General features: G+C 36.5%; 1 protein-coding gene across 2 annotated transcripts; it reads right to left on the bottom strand.

Moving 5' to 3' along the window:
- Positions 1-14943: 14943 nt before the first annotated feature.
- On the bottom strand, positions 14944-19415 carry LOC140892388 (TPR repeat-containing protein ZIP4). Of its 2 annotated transcripts, none has more exons than XM_073301249.1 (5): positions 18088-19415; positions 17334-17523; positions 17211-17243; positions 16483-17103; positions 14944-15880 (listed from the first exon to the last, which is right to left on the bottom strand). In XM_073301249.1, exons 1-5 carry the CDS (start codon positions 19413-19415, stop codon positions 15215-15217), a joined length of 2838 nt encoding a protein of 945 aa, XP_073157350.1. In that variant the 3' UTR covers positions 14944-15214. The 2 variants fall into 2 exon arrangements, with proteins under 2 accessions (XP_073157350.1, XP_073157351.1); XM_073301250.1 differs by having other exon boundaries at positions 17334-17484; positions 18088-19288.
- Positions 19416-19857: the final 442 nt, after the last annotated feature.

Below are 19857 nucleotides of genomic sequence, written 5' to 3' on the forward strand. Positions count from 1 at the left end.
AATATAAATTTTTTGTTTGAAGTAAAAATGACACAATAATGCAAATATGATTTTGTTGTGGAAGACTTGTGCCTAAACGTACCAAAATTTATTAATTTACTTTTGAATCATGTTTATTATCTTATCTAGTTTGGTTTTTGTTTTTATGATTTGGGTCACATTTTATGTTTAAAACACATGTTTTTTTACTTCTGTAATCGTTTTCAAATTAATATGATTTCGTATTTTACTCTAAACATTAGAAAAAAAAAAACTAACTGAAACTGGGGAAGTTCTATGCTACCCCAAGGGCACTGCCCTTGGAATGACGTGGCAGAGTATGATTGGTTAAAATCAGTGGGCCCCAAACTGATCAAAACTGTCAAAAACTTCACAAAAATGCAAATTAAATACTACACGTAAAACTCCGGGTTTTTTAAAAATATTTGACCAATCACACAAGAGTGATAAGACTAATCGATTTGAGTTATTTAAAAAAAACTGCAAAATTGCAGCATGGTCACCCTAACCATGATCGTTTCTCAATACATCAAACCATGTAACAATAATACTTTTATATCATAGCCGTTTCTTAAAAAAAATCAAAATCATTTTCTGCGTGAATCATTTCCTAAACATAAATAACCGAAACCTGTGGATTTGTAATAAGAGATATAAATTAATCTTGATACTTAAAGTTGTGTTTAGATTGATGAATTTTAGATCCATTGATTTCAAATATGTTTTTGTTATTTAGATAAATAAGACAATAAATTTCATATTCATTTATTACATGTTTATATAGTATTTATGTTATTTAAAATCACCAATAATTGTGTTGATTATGTCCTGGAACAATCGGGTAGTCGGAGTGGGCGATTGCTCGGACGAATGCTAGGAGGGATCTGACAGGTATAAGCCAAACGACTGGATGATAAATGTCACACTTTCCGAGCTTTTCACACACTTCAAACAAAAACGAATTTGTGGGATGCCGAAAGATTTTTTCGGCATGACCATTATAATGTTCAAGTCAGAAAAAGGTCTGTGCACAAGAAAAATCGAAAAAAATATAGAGAGTAGTTGATTTTGAAGTTAAAAAGAGAATACCCTCTGTTATGCCTCAGGGCATCTCCAATGATGAACCCAAAAAATGGGTTCATTTTTACCACCTATACTGTCACATTAAAAGTTTAAAACTCATTACTTTTTAAATCTTTCATCCCCAATCATAAACCCAAAAAAAAAATACAAATGTTGAGAGTCCCGCTATCTAATCACACATACATTCCTTCATTTTAATTTACTACTTTTATTTATAAATTTTGCACATACATATTTAACTATATATATTTAAAGTAATAATTTTTATTCATGTAGTTAGTTAATTTACAAACTTCAAATTTCAAGTTTAAAAAATCATAATTTTTATAATAAAAAATAATCTTTCAACTAAATGTTTATATTTTAAAAATTCAAAAATTTTGTTAAAAAAACTAATTATATGAAAAGGCATGCTACTAAGTGTAGTAGCATGTACATATAAATAAAACACGTTACAAACTTCAAATTTCAAGTTTAAAAAATCTTAATTTTTATAATAAAAATCATCTTTAAACTAAATGTTAATTAAAATAATTTAATTTGATATAGAGTATTATGTTATATTTTAAAAATTAAAAAAATTTGTTAAAAAATTATTTAAATGAAAAGGGTATGCTACTAAGTGTAGTAGCATGCACATATAACAAAATACGCTACAAACCTCAAATTACAAGTTAAAAAAATCGCATAGAATTGTTTATAGTAATAATTTTAAATTATATAACTAAATAAATGTTTATGATAATAATTTTAATTTATATAATTTAATTAATCATGTATCATTTTTTAATAATTTAATAAATTTTATTATCAAAAAATAATTTTAAAAAATTTGAAACAAAAAATATGAAGATAACGTAAGTTTCAATTGTGAACAAAATTTTACCAAAAAAAAAACAGCGTGTTTTAAAAAAAACAAAATATTTATGAAAAAAAAGGAAAGAGAATGCATTTCCGTGTGCACTTCCCAAAAATTATCAGAAAGTACAATTTTAAACATGGTTCATATATTTGAACTCTGTTTTTAATTTGAACCATGAACCCACTACCCACAATGGTAGTGAGTTCATTTTTTTTTTGTTCAAAATTTCAACCATCAATTTTGAACCTCCACTGGAGATGCTCTCAGTGGTAGTATTTAGCCATGAGTGGTTATCCTTCCCCCGAAGTTCTCACACCACGGTCTCGATATGGGCAAGTGGGCCATGTCTCGTAGTCATGCTCGAGTTGAGAGAACATGTTCCTGAAACGTGGGTGAGAATGAGTTACAATCCTCTTTCTTGGTCATCCCTGATGATCAGTCCAAGCTTGGACTATCATCCTGGTTCTCATCCCTGCCCGACCTCGCACTGCACGGGTTTAAAGACACCGATACTATCTCTCCCAAACATCCACCTTCGACCTATGCTCTTCATTTCTCAAGAAACCATACCTCTGTCTCGGGTTGTATGATAGCCCTTGGTCATCCGGGATATCACCACTTCCCCCCTAAAAAATTCGGGGTAGAGATCGCTGTCCCGAGAAGTTGACTCTCGTATTGGGCGAGAATTTAGTATTTTCAAACTTTAGGCAGGCTAGGGCTATCGTCAGCATGATCTCAGCCCTAGCAATTGAAAGGGCATGCTGGTGTCAGAGGCATTTTCAGGCGCCAAGACAATGTGGGGTCGGAAGATGTCCTGGTGTCCTTGCCAAATTTAGGGTAGAGGAGAGCCGGGAGACATTTTGGTTTCACTACCAAACTTAGGGCACTGTGGGGTCGGAAGAAATCTCGGTGTCCTTGCCACTCAGGGCAATGTGGGGTTAGGAGAAATCTCGGTGTCCTTGCCATTCAGAATAATGTGAGGTCGGAAGAAATCTCGGTGTCCTGACCAGCCTAGTACTATGGTTTATAGATTTTCAATCGACACAGAAGTCAAAATCGAGGATCTAAATTCACAGAAAATTTAAAATTAAAGATCAATTAAAGTTTCAAGTGTGAGATCAGTTAAAGTTCAAGCGTGAGTTTGAGTTAAAGTTGAGTGATGTGACGACCCGAATTTTCAAAGCAAGTGATGTAAGAAACGAAACTCAATATCCTAATTATATGAAAACTTTTGAATTCATCTCACAAATCTTGGTACTTTACAACAACCGAAGCTCGAAACTATGACAAATTTTGAACTCAAAAACCTTCATCTCATAAACTCATAATTCCAGCTCATTAAAACCTATAAATTCTGTCCTTAGGCTCGTGTATATCAGCTGGGAATTGAGCTAAGTTAGGTAGGTATTTATGGTGCAAGAAATGACCCTTTGACTCACCTAGTTTCCCTTAAGTTTTGGATTAAGTTTTGAACACATTGAAGGCTGGTTTGGTCACCAAGTAACCGTGTTCCAGCTTCCCATTCAGATGTTTTTCCAGCCTATAAATATCTGATGAAGTGAGGGAAAATGGTTTTCAAAAAGCTCTAAAAACACTCCCAAAAACCGAGTACCAAAGGAGCATCCGGGATGGGTTATTCTTTTTGGTTTAAAGCAAAATAAAATTAGGGTTATTGGGTTCAAATCATTCCCATATCTTGAACATAGTGTGGTACAAGATCAGCCTAAGAAAGTCGAGTCACGATCAAGCCACGTTCGAGTCATTCAAAGCTAGTTCCATTCAACCTTTGCAACCAAAACTCCACAGAAATAACTTGTGTTCAACACATTTTTTGGCCAAATAATTCAATCTTCACCATCCAGGATATATCCCAATGTGTTATGAGCATACTATGAAAGTTTCAGCTCAATCCAACGGTTAGATTATCTCAAAACACCTTCACAAGCAGACTGTACAGATTCTATGCGAGAACACTGACAGGTTATGTTCGTCTTTGTTTTGTTGCCTCCAATTACATCAAAACCTGATATTAACCATTCACAATTTATTTCACTATTTTCTGTACAAATTTTATATCGATTAAACGGTTCAAACAGTTGGTGACTCTTCTGCAAGGTAACTGAATTTCGGTCCTATGCAAATTCGAGAATTTCTTCCACTCTCCTTCTTTCCGATAATCTTTCTACTTACTTATGACATATCAAGTAGGAAAAACACTGCATAATTTCCTAGAATTTTTTACCTAGGGTTGTCCGTTTTCAAGCAAGATTGGTACCCAAAGTACTGTCCTAAGATCGAGCTACCGTTCTTCAACAAGGAGCATGCACGTGAAACAAGGAAACTTCGACCATCTAAGACCTTCTCTCTCATTTTCATATTTAAATAAACGGTAAGTGGGCTTATATATATGCTTTAAAATGAATATGATTATGTTTTAAATTTTGATCGTACACATGATGCTTCGTGTCTTTGATATGTATATATATATATATATTCAGTTCATACGAATCGATTATTATTGTTAATTATAAAAATATGAAAGTAAGCACTGTCAATATTTGATTTCAAGTTTTTGAATTTGATAAGTTATGATATGACCCTCACACGGTAGGTATAAAATCATTATATGGCCCCTACACGGTGGGTATAAAACCGTTATATGGCCCCTATACTGTGGGTATAAAACTATTATATGGCTCTCACACGGTGGGTATAAAACCATTATATGACTCTCACACGGTGGGTATAGAATCGTTATATGGCCCCTACACAGTTGGTATAAAATCGTTATATGGCATCGCTCCATAGAGAAGTAACATATTGGGGACAGATCAAACCATTACATGGCCTCTCCCCATAGAAGAGTAACATATAGGGGACAGATAAATGAATCTTGAAAGAAAAGATGAAATTTAGTTCTTTATATACGATATGAAATGCTTTTGATCTATGCTTTGAAATATGTTGTACCCAATCGTGACAAATTTCATAATGAGTCATTTTTGAAATTACGTTTCTACTAGTATATAAAAGTCACTTGAGAAATTATGTATATAAGTATATTTGGAAATCACTTTCGAACATATGTTATATGTATACTTTGTTGTTGGTGTAACGATCGACCCCCACTTGCTAAGTGTTTTCCAAAACACTCACCCCTTACCTCCTCTCCAGATAAGACTGAGGAACAAGTGAACGATGATGAAAAAAAGATGTTCTCGAGATGGTAATGAAGTTCAAAATCCGAATATTCAAGCATCTGCTTAGTTTTATTATATCCGTTTTCCATTGTAATTCGCTTCCACAACTATGTCGTATTCTCTGGTGAATTTCTATGGTCAATGTAAAGACAATCATTTATGAAAAAATTGGTTTTGGTTATTTGATATGCTACGAGGCTTATTGTTTTTGTTAAACAATGCTGATTTCAACTAGGCCCAGTTTCAGGGCGTGAAAAGTGAGTTCATTGTATGCGATTTCTCTAAAGTTCTAAGTATCGTCTACATTTAATTTCAAGCATTTTTCCGAGGAAAGTTTCAAAATATTTTGAGTACAATTATTTTAAAAGTTGTGTGCATTTATTATGTATTATTCGTTATCACATGCTCTTGTTGAGTCTTTAGACAGGTTAGATTTTCGTAGTGATCGAGGGGCATGATTCTTGAGTGAAATGCGATTCGAGCTTGGCACATCCCTCCGACCTATGCTAGTCTTCCGCAGATGTTATTTAAACGTATAGTTTTGATATATTTTATTTTGTATATTGGTTAGATGTAAATTTAAGAACATCTAGATCAGTTTTGTCGGCATGTTAAACTATTTGATTGTTAGACTTTGATGTTCAGGATTTTGAACCACTTTCATTAATTTCATGCACATTTCTCGTTTCGAATTTCTATCTCGTTTGTTTTCACCCATGGTGTATTTGTTGAGACATGTGGATTTTAAGATCCGAAATTTTTAAAAATTCCGCATTATTTTAATATCTTTTAAATTTTAGAGGTTAGAGGATCGTTTCAGATGCTTTCATTATTTCCCTACCTATCGACTTATTCCAATCATTTAGCCACTGGATCATCCCCTGGCCAGATGCTCCAGGGTAGTCGATATCATAAGTCCAAATGCGATGCATCTCTCTCTGTCCAACATCTAGCATTAGAATCATGATACCTGCAGGTTTGAAGATATCCTGCGTGTTGGAAGTTCCCAGCACCCTCTTGAATCATCGCTCCATAGAACAAAAGTACCGAGCAGTAGCAACTGAGAGTGGACGAGCTCGAGGAGAACGGATGAAGCGGAGCATGTTCACCTTGTGCCCCACACGCATCCTCCTGTTAAAGACTTGATCTTTAATTTTTCGTTTCCGGCCACGCAAGGCAGTTTCATACAACACTTCATGCCAATCTTTATCAGGTTCTGTAATTTATTTTGGAGTGAACTTGTAGTGACCCGTATCCGAAATTAACAATTAATGAGTAGTTAATCGTGTGGTCATGTTTAGATTAAGTAAAACATGATTAAAGAAATTCCAAATGGATTAACGGAGTCCAGAAATGAATCCAGGACACTCAAAATGGTGGGATAGGTTCGGGAGGATCGGACGACCCGAACTGAGTTTGGAGGATCCGAACGTAAACGGAGCCAAGGACCGGAGGCCCCGAGGAGTTTGGACGATCCGAAGTCCGATCGGACGATCCGTTTGTGTGCGTCCAGCTGTCCCAATATAATATGTCATCGGCGACATCACGGAGGTGACTTGGGACGATCCGAAGTACAGGATCGGACGGTCCGAAGAGCTGGCAGGGACACTTGTCACGCATGCAAGGATCGGACGGTCCGAAGTAAGGTTCGGACGGTCCAAACCCTCGCCTATATAAAGGGGCCGAGAGGCCCATTTGTTAGATGCACCGAGTTTCTCTCCTTCTCCAGCGTGACTCTATTTTAGGGCCTTGGGTACTCTTATTTTAGAGTTGGAGTAGGGAATATATTTTAGCATATTCAGACAGTGTCTGACATAGTAACAGAGAAGTGCTCGTGTAGTAGAGCCGTGCTCAAGGCTGTGAAACTGCGGCAGTGATGTGCCCCTAGTTGCGGGAAAGTCGCCATCAGCGGGCTGATGACGGACGCATGTATAGATATGATCTTCTTAAATTATTTAGGAGTATGCAATAGCTTAGTTAAGGCTTTTAGAGTTTATTGAATAATGCATGGGTATTTGCATTTTAGAATTGATGATAGGCTTGGAACCTAGAGTGGGACTGCTAGGACTGCTTATATTAAGGTACGTAATTACTAACTGGGATTGCCAGTGGATATGCATGCTTATATGTTGGATTTATGTGTTTGCATGTTATTATAGTTATGTGGAATGTGCATAACATCTTGCACCTGTACATCTTTTGAGATGAGCCAATTAGGGTTGCTCAGCCCTATTTGGACGTTTTGATGTCGAGTACCCTTGCTGCCGACGGGCTTAGCAAGGTACTGGCATTTAGCGGCTTAAAGCTCACGTCCAGTTTTTTTTGTGTATTTGGACACCCCATTCGACGGGGCAGTTGTAGGTGCAGGACTGAGCACTAGGAGATTAGAGTGGCCAGTGACCTTGGAGGCAGCAGGATTAGCTATAGGTTTTGCCCTTAGGCTTATTTATTCAATTGAGTTGTATAATCGAATTTGTTTAACTGGTTGTATTCTGCCGGTCTGCTTTTATTTAAGTCTTTCGCAGCAATTTATTTTAATGCATGCTTATTTATGCTCTTAAATCTGATTAGGTGGATCCGGGTTGGGTCGCTAATGAACTCAATGTTTTCTTGTATCACAATATATATATATATATATATATATATATATATATATATAAGCATACACGATAGTAGTCATAAGCCAATCAGTTGTCGCGTCGACATTTATTACACCGTTCTTTGAAATCATGTATCTGATAACTTATCTGATACACTTTATTCTATAACTATTCAAGTATAGACATTGGTAACCGTGAACGCCGTCACTATGATTATTTTATATTATCATAACAATTTATAAGGTCTAAATGGCAGTAGTAGCGAGACTATATCTCAAACGCTCATTTGAGTACAGGTACTATTTGACGCGATATTTCAAATATCAAAATTCAAAATTGTATCTCTAGTACTGCCACATCAGATTATCTCTCTGATTTATCCAACAACTATTACTATACACACACACTCACACACACACACATATATATATATATATATCTTGCGTTCAAAATTTTTGCATCCTAACTATCTTGTATTCCCATACAATCACTTGATCTTTTGCCAAGATTTTCTTTCAGATCACCACCATGTCTATCAAGAAGACTTGTTTAGGAATCAACCTTGAAGTTGTTCACTTTGTGAATAATGCGGGCATATCAGAGATCTTCAACATGCTGGAAGCCTTCGGTCTTCAAAAATTTCTCGGTGTATGTTCTACTTTTAGTCTCCCAATTGTCAAAAAATTATTTTCATCTGCCCAAATAGCCCACGGGAAGATCATCTGTGTTGTCAAAGGGAGCAAACATATGTTTGATCAACAGTTCTTTAGAACCGCCTTTGACCTGCCCCCCCACCAAGGGTTTGACAAAATGCTCTGAGCTTCCTGATGGAAATACTTCCATCTGAACTACAAAATTCTCACTGGATGGAGAACAGAACATCAAGGTTCCATACCGACTATTGGCAAATATTGTGGCCAAAACTCTCCTTGCCAAGGCTAGATCCTATGACAAAGTTACCCTTGAAAAGTTTCAGTACATGGTTGTCATCGCCTCAAAGATCAACATCAGCTGGTCTGACATTCTCTATACTACTCCTTGTGATATGATTAAGGGCAAAGAACAATCAGAAGGTTTTGCTCTTCAAATTTGTCATATTTTCAATCTTCTAGGGGTCGATTTCTCTAACACAGAACCCCTCCATGTCGCAAAATGGCTGAATGAGGCCATAATTCTTAAGTTTTTGAAGAAAAACCAATTAACTGCTGATACCCTTCGAGAGATTAAGCAATAAATCGGGGCCACGTAAGGTGCACAAGCAGTTGTGACAAAGAAACGTTCCATAATCCTCAAAACAATAGCGGTTGATGTCTTTGAGGATGAAGAAGATGCAATGGATCATGCTCCAATTGTTCAAGTATTCGGAACGTATCCCCCTACCAAGAAAGGTGAGGTTACTCGGACCAAGAAGCTTAAATCCATCTCTGATATCTCATCCTTGCCCAAACAACAAGACAAGCCAACTCCGGAAATCCAATAAGTTGAGGAAGTTCCAAGACCATCATCGGTCGAAGTAACACAACTCACAGCGGTCATCAGCCAACTCATCGCGACCAACTCATCTCATCTCACTCGACCGGTGCGTGGAATCACGATTGCTGAACCCAGTACTCTAGCTCCTCCACAAGTTCCTACTACTGATCCCAACAACGAAGGAAAAACAGTGATGCCACCAAAAGTCATGCCCCCATCAGTTGGGAAAGTTGAAGCTACACTCATTCTATCTCAAATCCTTAGAGCTGTTAAATTAAAGATGCAAGAGTTTGATGACTGGTTCTACAATCGAACCTCAGTCCCCTTATCTCAAATTTTACAGGATAATAGCCTAGCCAAACTGGCTAAGATCGAGGACAAAATGTTGGTCCTTACTTCAACCACTGTTATTGAACAAGCTCTTGGAAGGCACAAACTAGTGGATATACAACTTCGTGACTGTCTACTTCACTACATTATTTCCCAACGAGAAAACAACTTTGATTCTCTCAAAAAAACTGCAGCTGATTACTTTAAGTTCTTGAATGGTTGAAACAAAGTGCCACGGTAACTGGCAATTTTAGTTGCCAATACAGGATCAAGCATGACATTAGCTCAAACGTCACTGATGCATATGTCGAAGCCTATATTGCTACAATCAAAGAAATGCTTCCTACAATGGAAACACAGGATGACATCGACATTGGTAAACCAATCTTTGGTCCAGAGGAAGATATTTCTAGGCATTCGCAGTGATCCTAATGTCGTTCCACCTTCATCATCTATCGCACACTTATCACCTGACGCAACAACCAACCCTCCTACAACACAGGTTACTTCGCCTGTTGTTCCAGTCTTTTCCACTGTTGCAGAATCCACTTCCGAACAAATTCAGGTGCACTCCAAACCATCATCTCCTCATCTTGAAATAGGTCCCACATTGGAACTTCCACTGCCGAAAATTACATTAAACTCAATTGATGAGGTTTTCAAGTCAATACGGAGTTCGAGCTGTTCAAGGACCCCACTACAAAAATGGAAATAGAAAATGGTCATTCCAGCTCCTCCGCACAAACCATTTTTGAGGAACAACCTCCGCAGTCCACTCCACTTCTTGAGCAAGCGATTTCCATCGAAACGTGAATAAAGACGACAAAGTCTCTCTTATTCTACCAATTCTCGAAGACACCACCCGTAGTCAAGTGAAAGCAAGTCTTGCATCTCCTCACAATTCAAGCAACAAGTCCAGAATCCACTCTTGAAGAAGAAACGTGTGCCACTTCTCCTAACAATCAACTTGTGACTGTTACACCTGAGTCCAAGGTATTGACAATTTATGATCATTTGGAGAATCTGCGCAAACCGTTCTTTCAATGAATGCTCATGTAATGGCAACTCAGACTGGAGTCACTGATTCTCGAACCGTAATAATGGACAAATTATCATTTCTCTCTTCAGAAATCGGTCTTTTCCTTCCGAAAGTGACAAAGGCTGCACACACGCATGATAACATGCTTATTGATCTTGCGGGACAAATTGTCTAAAGTGAGCATCGTGCAAACAAGCATACAGACACTCGCCTTGTCACTCTTCAAACTGAACTATGCACTCACTTTGATGTTTGCATCGAATCTTTTCAAGACGCCATCGGGTCTCAACTCGGAGAAATTCTGACTCACCTGATGGTAGGTGATGCCAAAAATGGGGAAGAAGCAAGAAAACGAGCACAAGAAATTGAAAATTGGAAAGCAGATGTTGAAAGACGCAAGGCCAAAGAAGCAGAAGAGAAAAGAAGAACTGGAAGCGGTCCAGGTAGTGCTAGCTGGTTTAAACGCTAGCTATCTTTATTGTCGTAGGTGTAATAATCTTTTCACTTCTTGAGTTGTAAAAACAATGAAATTCATTTTCTTAATGAATTCATGTCTACTGATTTTTAAATCGGGAAATAGGTTTTGTCATCACCAAAAAGGGGAAAATTGTTGGATCCTTCAGTTTTGGTGATAACAAAACAATATATCATTGTTATAGTACTTGTAGTCTTTTTCACTAACCACGTGCAAAAAAGACTAGCATCAACCGCTTACATTCAAGCAGAGTATCAACCGCACAAGACTAAGCAGTTAATTCCATATCTACCAGTCGAGTGGTCAAGACACTATCTACCGCTCATCTGTCTACCGTTCTCATTAAAGATCAACCGCTTAAAGGCGTGTCTGCCAATGATCACATCTCACAGACTCTACTCAACGGCTATCTAAAAAGACATCTTTAATGGAGAAGTTATGAAGCATTTAATGAAGCCATCTGAAGCATTTATGAGCAGACAAAGAATGACGGAAAATTACTCTAAATGATCACCAAAACAGTTCATCTTAGAGTCTAACTGCAGTCGTTACCCATCAAATCTGAAAAGGGGCAAATCGCATTTATTGCAGGTAATATTCTCGAGTGAGAGAGCAACAAATATAATTTAACGTATTTAAGATGATTGAGACATCATAAGTCACCTATTCTAGACAAAGGACAACAACCTCAATTGAAGAGATAAAGACGTTGGAATCATTGGACTATAAATAAGAGAAAAAACTTGAGAAAGCAGGAGATACAATCGAAGGATTATCAAAAGCACTCTCTGAGTTATTTTCTTGAGCACTCGTACTTGTCCAAATAATACTTGCTCACTACAACCCTCACTTAACAGATATCATATCTGATCTTCTAAGGATCTTTCAAGGGTTACTCAAATTCAGTCATCTATTGAAGAATGCAAGCTGAATCAAAGGATTTGAGAAGAATATGAGTATAAAGAACTCATCCATTACCATCTAGAGTTCGAGAGAAGTTTGATAAGAACTTAGAATCTTATCATTGTGAAATCTAGGAGTTCCATATTGGGCAGTGTATAAGTCCTGATATTGAAGTTGGTGAATTGAGAGAAGTTGTAATTACCAAAGTCTTCCAACAAATTCCTTCCCCTGTGGAGGAAGGGAAGACGTAGAAGGATATTGTCTTTGAACTTCCATAAACTCTATGTTATTCAGTTTACAAGAACTGCACTTTATTTCCGATCGATATCACCTAAGTTTGTGAGCTCTTTCCGCACTTACTTTCAAGTTGCTCACATAACTCAGAGAGTTGAGAAAAATGGTTGAGTGGACTAACATTCATTAAAAACTTTGCATTTCAAAAGAAAGATTTTAAAAGTGTGTATTCATCCACCCTCCTACACACATACCCGATCTCTAACATGTTCAGAGAGAGAATCTAAGTCATCAAGAAGAACGTTGCAAAAGGATGACTATATATATTAGAGAGAAAGCTTCAGAAAAGGGTTAGTGAAGATATACAAAAAAAACACAAGAAAGCTATCTCTTCGAGCAATTTGAATTTACATACCTCACTTGCTCATCAAGCCCACATATATAAGTCATTCATCTGATCATCTGAAAGGATCATCAAGGGCATCAAGACAACTCTCAAATACTCATTTAAAAAGTGTTGAAAGAAGAGTTGCTCAACAGATTGAATCTACGGATTCATTCAAACTCCAAATTTGTTTCATTCGTTGCTGATTAAGACTTTGTATCTTATTTTGTGGTGTATTAGGAGTTTCGATCTAGGCAAAAGATAGTCCTACGATTAGAGTGGATTATATACAAATATGTGTATAAACCAAAGTCTTCTAGTGATTTTTTCCTAAGTGGAAGACGGGGAGACGTTCTTCAATAAATCTTAAATAATGTAAGTAAAGAATTTGATTTATATAAGTTAAACTCAACCCTTCTTTAATAAAGCTAAATATTATTATGTTATAAAATAATTGTTGAACAATTAATTTGACCCTAACACAAACTATATTATTATTTGTTTTTTTTATTGTTAAAATTTAAAGATAAATGTTAGTTGAAATCCGTTGTAACCAAATGTCCAAAACCATTAAAACGGATAAAATTCATTTTCATTTATCACATTTGAAACTAATTTCAAAATCGTCCTTAATGTTTCAAATTACTTCAATAGCATCCTTCATCTCTATTTTTGATTAAAAATTAGACCAATATATTATTTATTTTTTAAAATCATTTGACTTAAATGCCCTTTTGTCTTAATTGAAGAATGTTGATTCAGAAAAATATATAATAATATTGATTAACTAAAAATAAATAATAAATTTTTAATTTAAATAATACACAAAATTATTATATTTATTAAAAGTCAAAATAAAAAATAAAAAATTTAGTGGTGAAGATTTGAAACGTATACATAACAAAATATAGAATAATTATAACAAAATTAATTTTATTTTGTAATAGTATTACTATTATTGTTAATTAACTATATATAAATATTTTTTTATCAATATTATTATATTTTTGTTTGAAAAAATATAAAATATGCTATATATTTTTCATATATATGTTTCAAATTTTGGCCACTAATATTAATCTTTGCACCATACAATCCACATCTCCATAATCGCATTTTTTGCAATTAATGTGAATCGAAACGTGACATTAGCTCTAATATCAGTTATAGACCTAATGTTTGTTATTTTATCAAAATTTTAATTTTTTTTAAAAATAAAAAAAAACAATTATAGTTGGTGATAATGATGCAACTAAAATAATTTAAACTATACAACAACTTAAGCGTCACGGTTCCACCCCTCTCTTAGCAGGAGAAATTATCGCACTCAACATATTATTATAAAATATTAATTAATTTTATATAATTAGTTATTTTTATCTAAATTATTATATTTTATTTGAATCATTTCGAATAATTAATTTTTTTTTTTACATAATTCAAAAAAGAGAAAAAGACATTTAAGTCAACTGAAAGAGAGACGATGGATGACATTGAAGCTATTTGAAAGGTCAATGATGGTTTTGAAATTGGTTTCAAATGTGAGGGATGATTATGAATTTTTCCCCGTTAAAATTGAAATAAAACCATAATTGCGTGGGTCCGGTTCCATTCTTTGGTAGAATCGAAATCATGGGTTTTAAACCTATGGTTATGGTCATCAATATGGATTGAGCCCGTCGTATTAATTCGTCCCACCATATAATTTAAATAGGTTGAGTTGAAGTTAGTTCAACCCATTTAAAGGCGTGTTTAGACAGGTCAACCAGTGCGGGTCACGACTCTAGGCGGACCAGCTCAAGTTGGGCCTGGAAGAAGAAAAAAAATTACATTATGCATTTATAGTAATGTGTAATTTTTTAATGTGTAATTTTTTGTATCAGTTATTTTATATAAAATGTACGTGTGTGAAATCAATAATTAGAAATTTTATTATTTGTTTATAAATATTTATGAATTGAAATGAATTTTTTAATTAATTATAATGATATCTTATGTTTCTTTATTTATTTATTTTTTTGTGTGTGAGCTCGCCTGCCTAATTGTTGAATTGTAAATTTCTAGCCCGTCGGATGATAACCTGGCATGTCTCGATTCGTCTGTCATGGATTAGCCCGTTTGACAGCTCTCACATACTCACGGACGTAAAAATTTTCATTAATTTTATCAAATCAGAAATTGTTGTAACTATCTTTTACTTATTTTTGAATGAGATAAATATTCAGGCATGAATTTATAAAGAAATCATATACTCGCAACTAAAATTTAAAACTTTAAAATCTTGAATATTATTATTTTACAAAATGGTGGTGGATATCAAGTGTCCGTGGCTTATATCAATTTTATATAGTAGAAATATATCGTCTTCAATCAACGTTCAATATACAACCTCTAAAAATATGAAAATTTTAAGTGATTGCAAACTCCACCTGACATACATGGACGTAACATTATTAACACGACTCATGCCGAAAACTCGAATCCAACTGGTTCAGTGATCCAAAAACTACTACTCGAAGAAAATTATTAACTCGAGATTTTCAACCTGGCTTCTATACCGACAATGCAAAACGACAGTACCTAAAGCCTGTACACTATCATCTTCTATGCAGACATTTGTAGATCATTATTCATGACACCATCATACTTCTCTCACAATCGGCCCCGCCATTAAACTTGTCAAAATCTGCCATATACTCTTCCATGCATGCTCTATAACCATGCATTCCTGGATATTTTGTTGCTAGTTCCAATCCCAGGCTCATCCATTTCTTGCCCGAAAAAACGTGCCCCATCTTCACTGGGAGAGCAGCTCGATTCCAAGCTGTCGTGGCAAGCCATTTGGCTTCCTCAATGGGATACTCTCCCTCCTTCAATCCAACCATAATTCGGTACGCTTGCTTATACATTTCAAATATCGAGTCATCATCTGATTCTCCCTTACAAAAGGTGCTAACACATATTAGTTTCCTTAGGACAATAGCCACAGTTTGGTAATCTGGGGAAGGGGAAACGAGAAGAGAAGATAGGCAGGCATTTAAAGCAAACACGGCGACTTCAGGATTGAATTGTGATCCTTGTGAGGCTTCATAGCCAATTTGAAGTAATTGTTTTGGGTCACAACATTTGGAGGTGGCAAAGTTTTTAACTAATAGTAGCTGTTGGTTGCCTGTGTCACTTAACCTGGAGTGCAAGTGGCAAGCGCTCCAAGTGTACAAGAAGAAGAAGTTGGGCTCTATTGCATCAGTGACATAACCATCACTTTTTCTCATGGTTCCTGAGGTTGACATTAGTATCTGTATCCAAGAATTGGTAAAAGCATGAGTAATTTAGAGGCTGTTTTTGGATTGAAAATTAGCTAGAGAGAGCGAAAGATTTGAAAATCATAGTGACAAGATCTTAATTGAATATTTTCACTTCATAGGCATTTCAATCCATGCACAACTGCACAACTACCGACTGATAATCATCAGATGAATGCTAATATATGTATATATGTCAGATGAAATTTTAAATATGTAAGCTTCCTGGGTAAATGGCCAATGGGTGTCTGTTACCAACTGTAGAAATATCCAAATCTTACACTAAAAAAAGAGAATGTGTGATGATTATAAAAAAATAAGAAAGAAAGAAAAGAAAAGAAACTAAAATGTGGTATACATGGTCAGTAAGCATCACATACAATTTCGGCTATTGATAACTATTCTAAAAGTTCAAGGGGCTAGAGTAAATGTTATAGCTGTAATTAAATTTTGTCCTTCTAATGTGTTCTGCAACACTTGTAACCTGCTGTCTTTTATCTTAATTTGTTTTCAAATCACCCTATTTTGTATCTATATTCTTTATATCCTTCCCAATGCAACATTGACAAAAGTTTATAACACATTTAGATGTTTACCTTTCCTGCCCTGGTTAACAATGCAATGGCTTCTCTGACTTCAGTTTCTAGAAGGTTCCCATTCTTATGCTTCTCATCAGCTATAATGGCGGATACGGTCAGCACTAACGATTTACAAAGCATCGCATCGTTGCTCTCTGTTTTACCATCCTCCGGAATTCCGTAGAACTCTGATGCCAACCTGAAGAATTCTGCACTCAACTCATAATTCTTCTTTTGTCCAGTCCTTACACCACAGTTCCAAGCATTTGCTGCAAACCAACTCTTTTCTCGTCTTCCAACCTCCCCCGTACCAAAAAAACAGTCAGGTCCAATCTCAGATTGACGAGCATGAGCCCTTTTCATGTGTTTCAGTATATCAGAGTAATTTTCTTGGTCCTGACTTAAAATTGTGACTAATGTGCGGAATACCACTACTTCACTAGTCTGCATCGGTTTTCCTGAGAAATGAAAGTTCAAGAGTTGGGACAGAGAGGCGGTGGCAACAGAAAGGGAACCGCATGAAATGGCTTCATGGGCTACCAGGGAGAGGAAATCTGTACTGAAATCAAGGCAGCTAGGCATCGATTGCACCTGTGTTATGGCACTGTTGTCATCTTTTTTTTGCAGGAAGATCTTAAACTGCAAATCCCAAAACATAAGCCATTACTTCAGAACAATCCATTACGCAGTCCTAATTGTCACATGAGCTTAAGTACATTCACTTTCAACATTATACAAAACTATACCTTGAGAAAGGCACTAGCTATATTTGGTTCCAGCTGCAAGAAAAAGAAAAAAAAAATCAGGAATTGAGAGGTTTTTAATTTATGAAGGAGAGATTAGTTGACACAGGCTGATTTTTGTTATACCCTTTCGGCCTCATTAATGTATTCTTCGGCTCTATCCAACTGCAAGAGTCCCAGATAGCAGAGGCACAGAACTCGAAATCCCTTTGCTCTAAGTATTCTGTTCTCTATGCCATGAGGGACATACAGCAAAGCCTTTTCAAACATATCAGCACTGCATAGACAATCTTTTGATCGAAAATATTCTGTGGCACTGCAATGGTAGGTTTTGAAATAACTTAAACGGTACCTGGTATTGCATCAAGTGATACAGTTGTTCTAGAAACAGACAGGGCAAGAAAGGGGAAAACACCGAAAGAATCTACATCGCATGGACAACGTATTTTAGTTTTCTCCTAAGAGAGTCAGAGATGGCAGTCACAACATAATACAGTACTTTCAAGCCCCAGTGATTAAAGAAAAGCAACACATATGCACATATTAAAACGTGTATTCCTTTCGTTATTTCACGGAAAAGGTGAATTGGTAGTTGAACGCATCAACAGGATTTACAAAGAGTCTAAAGCAACTACACAAGACCACTCTAACTATCATCACATGCAAGGAAAATAATGCACAGTAGTCATGAAGATATCCTATCTTCTGATTGCCGTGACACCCTAACACATTAAAAGTATAAGAGACACACTTATTCTAGAACAAAGCATAGCTTCTTCGTATTCTTCTGTGAAGTTTCGTACCATGTCCCATTAAATTTATTCAAAATCAAATAATGGATTAATGATCATGCACTTGTTAAAGGCAAAACGAAATTTACCAGTTCCAAAGAAGAGCGTGCATGGTGGCCCTTTCCTTTGCTGCTCCTTCTCCTTGGAAAAGTGCCACAACCCTCTCATCTGCTACCAACTCCCCAGCAACTTTGGCTCTCACCTTCATTCCTTCACCACCAATCACTCCCTTTCCAATTATCCTATTGATCACCCTAACAGCTGCACCAGCACTAACATGGCATCGATCCAATAACCCAAGAAACACGCCTTTAACAGTCTCTGTGCCAGCCGTACCTGCGGCCTGGAAGTAAGAGTCCACTGCCGATACCCAAACACCCTCAGGGATCCCCTTATTCAGCACCATTCCTCTCAGCTCCTTCTCTGCCTCCCCATACCTCCCCAATCCCAGCCAAGCCTTCATTGCCAGCACACTCAAACTCGGATGGTGGTCACCACCACTCCCGACCTCTCTCAAAACCTTCACACATTTCAACACACTCTCAAATTCATCACCTTGCAAATGGGCGGCAGCAATAAATCTCAGAGTCTTCAACCTCAGTTCCTTCAAATTTAATGTCTCTTCAGTTCTCTTCACTACTCTTAACCCCTTTTCACATAATTCTAAGGCGTCATTCATCAATTTTAATGACTGGTTTAGGGTAGAAACCTCACTTTTGGACAGTAACATCTTTCCAAACGTTAGGTACTGATTAGCTAGGGCATTATAATTTCCTGCAAGACCAAACAAAACATTTTTGGACCTATTAAGTAACGTGATTGCCAAAGTGCTGTCTGAGACTTCCCACGCAGCTCGTGATCTGGCAAGATTGAGATCTAACAATAGTTTTTGCTCATCGCAATCAGATATAGAATGAATCTCAATTTTTGATACAAGTTCGGTGGCTTTTTCGTAGCAGTGTTCGGCTGAATCGAATTTTTTGAGATCATGCCAGATCAAACCAGTCTTGTAGAAGAACAGAGCTGCCTTGATACCCGGAGAAGGAATCCCTTCAACGTCAGAATTGAGGAAGAGCAAATCTGCGGCAATTTGGCGGAGCTTGGCATGTTCCTCAGTAATCTTAGCTGCAGAAGCATTGGAAAGGTCGACACACATGTTCCAGAGGCGGTAGCTGAGTTTCCAGACTAGAATTTTGGTGGAGTTGGGGAAAGGAGCTAGTTGACTGATCCGCGCCAGAGCAAGTTTAAGATCCGATGAGAATGAATCGAGTAGGGGCTGCGTAGTGGGGTGACGTTCGAGCAAGTTTATCAAGGATTCTAGTGAAGAGAGTGCGCGAGAGTGGTCACTGTCGACTACCGTGGCGGCGGCGGCGAGGCCATGGCGGTGATCGGGCGTGGAAATCTCCGCGATTCTCATTTTTCCTTATTAAGAGTATTATTTGGCGGGAAATGTTTTTGAATTATTATATATCGAAATTCCAAACGAGAGGACCCGGACCCGAAGCCCCGTGCTCACAACTCACAAGAACATTTTTGGAGTCCTCGATTATCACAAAAATAAAAATAAATAAATAATTTTTAAAAAAAAAATTAAAAGAGAGAAGGAAAAGGAAGAAGAACAATGAACAATTTTGGACGGTGATTTGATTTGGGAGATGTTAATGAATTGGGATTAAATCTATCGTGTTTGGATCCTCTAGACTAGGGTAATGTTTGGGAGAGCTTTTAGGAAGTACTTCTTGGCTTTTTTTCACAAAATTTTAAAATTTTGTGAAATTTTGTTACGAAAAAGCTGAGAAATATTTCCTATAAGCTCTCTCAAACACTACCTAGGAAAATAGATCCAAAAACGAGTTCAA

Source organism: Henckelia pumila, chromosome 3 (genome assembly GCF_033568475.1).
Source record: "Henckelia pumila isolate YLH828 chromosome 3, ASM3356847v2, whole genome shotgun sequence".
In the NCBI taxonomy this organism is placed as follows: domain Eukaryota; kingdom Viridiplantae; phylum Streptophyta; class Magnoliopsida; order Lamiales; family Gesneriaceae; genus Henckelia; species Henckelia pumila.

Coding starts and splice junctions, on each gene's coding strand:
- LOC140892388 (XM_073301249.1), bottom strand. CDS start 19,415: ATGAGAATCGCGGAGATTTCCACGCCCGATCACCGCCATGGCCTCGCC. Junction 17,524..18,087: donor CACGCTCTTCTTTGGAACTG/GTAAATTTCGTT, acceptor CTACCATTGCAG/TGCCACAGAATATTTTCGAT. Junction 17,244..17,333: donor ACATTAATGAGGCCGAAAGG/GTATAACAAAAA, acceptor TTTTTCTTGCAG/CTGGAACCAAATATAGCTAG.